We start from the raw sequence: 3,734 nt of genomic DNA on the forward strand, positions 1-3,734 counted from the left end.
ACCTGTAGAGTATACTTACTGCCTTTATGTTTTCTGCCCTACTTCGACTAAGGTTGAGGTTTATTCGCCCGAGGTTGAGATTTGTTCTACTAAGGTTGAGCTACGTGCTCGAGACTACCGACTCTACTTCCCGTTGCTGCTCGCCAGTGCATCTCCCCGCATATAATTAGCTCTGCGCAAACCCGGACCCGCCCTCCGCCCCGGGCGCACGAGTATGCAGAGTTCTGGAGACTGGAGACTTATCAGTATGCCGCTCACTGTCTTTGTTTAATAAAGCCTCTGTCAGGAAATTTTGGCTAATGTTAGGCGCAGAATAGATATTCGCATGGTCGCCGTCGACCGCTTGCCTTACCCTGAACGCTGTGCGAAGCAGGGCGCTGACTGAAGAAAGCCATCCGACAGGCCCGGGCGAACTTGATACTGGTACGGAAAAAGGCCTACTTACCTACCTACGTACCCGGGGTCTAGGTACCTACTCACTTCCCGAATCTGCTGCCGGGCTTTTAGCTCGTCACCCGTGATCCACCCGTCGTCTCGGGGCTGGTGGACTCGTCCTCCCCCAGTTTAAGCACATGCAGCCACCCCATCGCCCAATAGGCTCCTTTGTGATAGCGGTGCGACTTGCGGCCTCCACAAAGCCCAAGGGATCCTCTGACTACACTGGGCACCATCTTTTCCTTGCGAAAATGCTTAAATAACTTCGGGGCGCCGACCTGAACTGCTATGGGATGCGACTTTGTTGTCCGTCTGATGCTAGGCCTACCACCTTCTTGACCTTTCAAATACTGGCTAGAGTTATTCTCTGGCTGAAAAAGAAGGCATTGCTCGGTTTCTCCTACTGTGCATATCTACGCCGCACCGTTTAACATTTGCATCATGGCGTTGCCGCAACAGAAACTTCCTTGCTACGACCTTGGTACGCACTCTGCCGCCATGCTAGATTTGCCATGTATTACAGGTCCTGACATCTTCCCTCTCAGTCATCGTCGGAGCTGGTCCTGTTGGTTTAATGCTTTCGACATGCCTTGCTCGCTGGGGTTATAGTATAAAGCATATCGATAATCGCCCGGAGCCAACAGCCACAGGACGTGCGGATGGCATACAACCCCGGTCTCTCGATTTACTCCGCAATATGGGCCTGAAGTCTGACATAATGGCACACAAGCCTGCGCGTGTTTTCGAGGTTGCGTTCTGGGACCCTTGTGACTCTCTATCTGGTATTCAGAGAACGGGGACCTGGGCGTCGTGCCCAGATTTTATCGATGCGCGCTATCCTTTTACCACCCTCCTGCATCAGGGCCACATTGAGCGAGTATTTCTCTCAGATCTAAAGAAACATGGTGTCGAGGTTCAGCGCCCATGGACTATTGCCGGCTTTCAGTCAGACGATTCGCAACATCCAGACTATCCAGTCACTGTGCAGCTTGAGCATGTAGATGGCACCACCAAGGAACAAATACACACTAAGTATCTCTTTGGCGGCGAAGGATCCAGATCTTTGATTCGCCAGCAGCTGAATATTGAACTCCGCCACAAGGATCCCATTCACCACGTTTGGGGTGTCATGGATGGTGTTGTGCAGACCAATTTTCCCGATATAAAGGTGAGCCGCCCTTGTTAGCCGCCCTTCCTCGATATCATCGACAGCTGGATTAACTCAGCATTAGATGAAATGTACCATTCATAGCCATCATGGGTCCATCATGGTGATCCCTCGCGAGAATAACATGGTTCGTCTCTATATTCAGATTGCGTCGTCAACCGATCCAGACTGGAATCCCCGCAAAACGGCCACTGCCGAACAAGTACAGGAATCCGCCAAAAAAATTCTTCAGCCTTATTATATTGTGTGGGAGCGCGTTGAGTGGTACTCCGTTTACCCAATTGGGCAGGGACTATCGGATCGCTATTCTTTAGACCAGCGTGTCTTTCTTGGTGGCGACGCGTGCCATACCCATAGCGTAAGTAACTCTTCTCCCTTTAAACGAGCATACTGACCTTCGTATAGCCCAAGGCTGGCCAGGGCATGAATACGGCTTTCCTCGATGCACAAAATTTGGCGTGGAAGATACACGCCGTAGAAGCCGGTTTCGCGGCCCGTGATATCCTCAAGACATATGAGACGGAACGTCGCAGTGTTGCTCAAGCTCTGCTAGACTTTGATAACCGCTACGCCAAGCTGTTCTCCCAACGGCCCCCTGAACAGGGTGACGTCGAGGCGGCATCGAAATCGCCTTCTGCTAACGAATTGACTGATAGCGAATTCATCAAGACGTTCAAGGAGTCTTGCGAATTCACGAGCGGCTACGGTGTATCTTATCAACCCAATGAGCTCAACTGGTCGTCGAGGCATGCTGCTCAGTCACCACTGATCCACCCTGCCGGAACAACACTAACCACCGGTCGAATCTTTAAGAATTCCGATGTAACAAGAGTTTCTGACGCAAACGTTGTACATCTTGAACAGGAAGTTCCGTGGAATGGATCTTTCAGATTATTCCTTTTCGCCGGCAACCCCAGCAAAACTGCCACCGCAGTCGCTGATTTCGCCCACTACGTGCAGGATAAGCGTTCCTTCTACGCTAACTACCTGCGAGACGACATTAGCCAAGTGTCGCATCATGAGATACATAATCCGCACAGCAAATTTTTCACCATTTGCACCATTCTCGCAGCAAAACGTCATCAGGTCGAGATCGACAAGCAGCTTCCTCTTCTTCTAGCACGATACCGAGATCACATTTACGCTGATGATCGATGGGATCGCCACTTTCCCAACTCTGATGCCACTGCGCATGCTCGCATGGGACTTGACTCAGAGGAGGGAGGTGTAGTCGTTGTGCGACCTGATGGCTACGTTGGCATGGTGGTCCGGCTAGTCGAGGGTAGCGGCACAGTGGAAGCTCTGAACGAGTACTTTTCCGCCTTTTGTACAAAGAACATGGGCGGTCTATCGCATTTGTAAGTATTTTTGTCTTAGGCGTTGTGAAGAACGAAAACTTACATTTTTGCCTAGCGGGGACGGCACAGCAGCTTCGCGATGCATCGACACCGGAGATTGGAGGCCTGTGGACACCCCCGGAATTTCAATTTAAATCGTCTGCCTTGCCCTGGCGGTTGCTCCAGGTCTAACTCGAAAAGAAACTTCTGTTTAGGAGGCGCACTGTGTTTGGACCTGACGCTCGGACGAGAGTATATGGCAGTAGTTGAGCTATTGATTTTTATCAATGATCCAAGCTTGGCCGATACACGAAATATAGGTACATGAGCAGCTGCTTCAATAACGTAGATGTCTCATTACGTGCACCGCTCTAATGCCAATTTATTCTTCGAAACTCGCAAAATTATTAGAGAACGCGCTTTGCTATCTTTCTCTTTTGTTTTTTGACCGCACGAAGAGTTGTTACTTACAGCTTATCAGACATCGTTGATGATGTCTGCGTGCCTGCGACCTGACTACCTATACTATCGCAAAGAAGCTCGGCTAGTCAGCCAATCAATACTAACTACGTAGAGACTTCCGGGGCTCCTTTCCTAGCCAATTCGACCTCATCGGTCGGCTCATGTAGAATTGCGTTCATGTTAGAGACACCGCTTCTACTCCTAGTGTCCCGCTGAGGAGTGCTCGATCTTGCGCCATCTTCTCTCTTACGGTAATAATTAAGCCACTAAGGGTTCTCGGACCACGGAGCGTAGGTAGCCTGAGGGGCGGAGACACTAAGAATACAGCTAAC

At 50.5% G+C, this 3,734-nt stretch overlaps 1 protein-coding gene across 1 annotated transcript; it reads left to right on the forward strand.

Annotated features, from left to right (window-relative positions):
- Positions 1-876: 876 nt before the first annotated feature.
- Positions 877-3,095, forward strand: BBA_10347 (FAD binding domain-containing protein; the record flags this gene model as incomplete). The annotated part of the gene is made up of 5 exons (XM_008605444.1): positions 877-916; positions 981-1,603; positions 1,668-1,961; positions 2,009-2,961; positions 3,017-3,095. 5 exons carry the CDS (start codon positions 877-879, stop codon positions 3,093-3,095), a joined length of 1,989 nt encoding a protein of 662 aa, XP_008603666.1.
- Positions 3,096-3,734: the final 639 nt, after the last annotated feature.

The sequence above is a fragment of the Beauveria bassiana genome (assembly GCF_000280675.1).
Source record: "Beauveria bassiana ARSEF 2860 unplaced genomic scaffold BBA_S00147, whole genome shotgun sequence".
NCBI lineage: Eukaryota > Fungi > Ascomycota > Sordariomycetes > Hypocreales > Cordycipitaceae > Beauveria > Beauveria bassiana.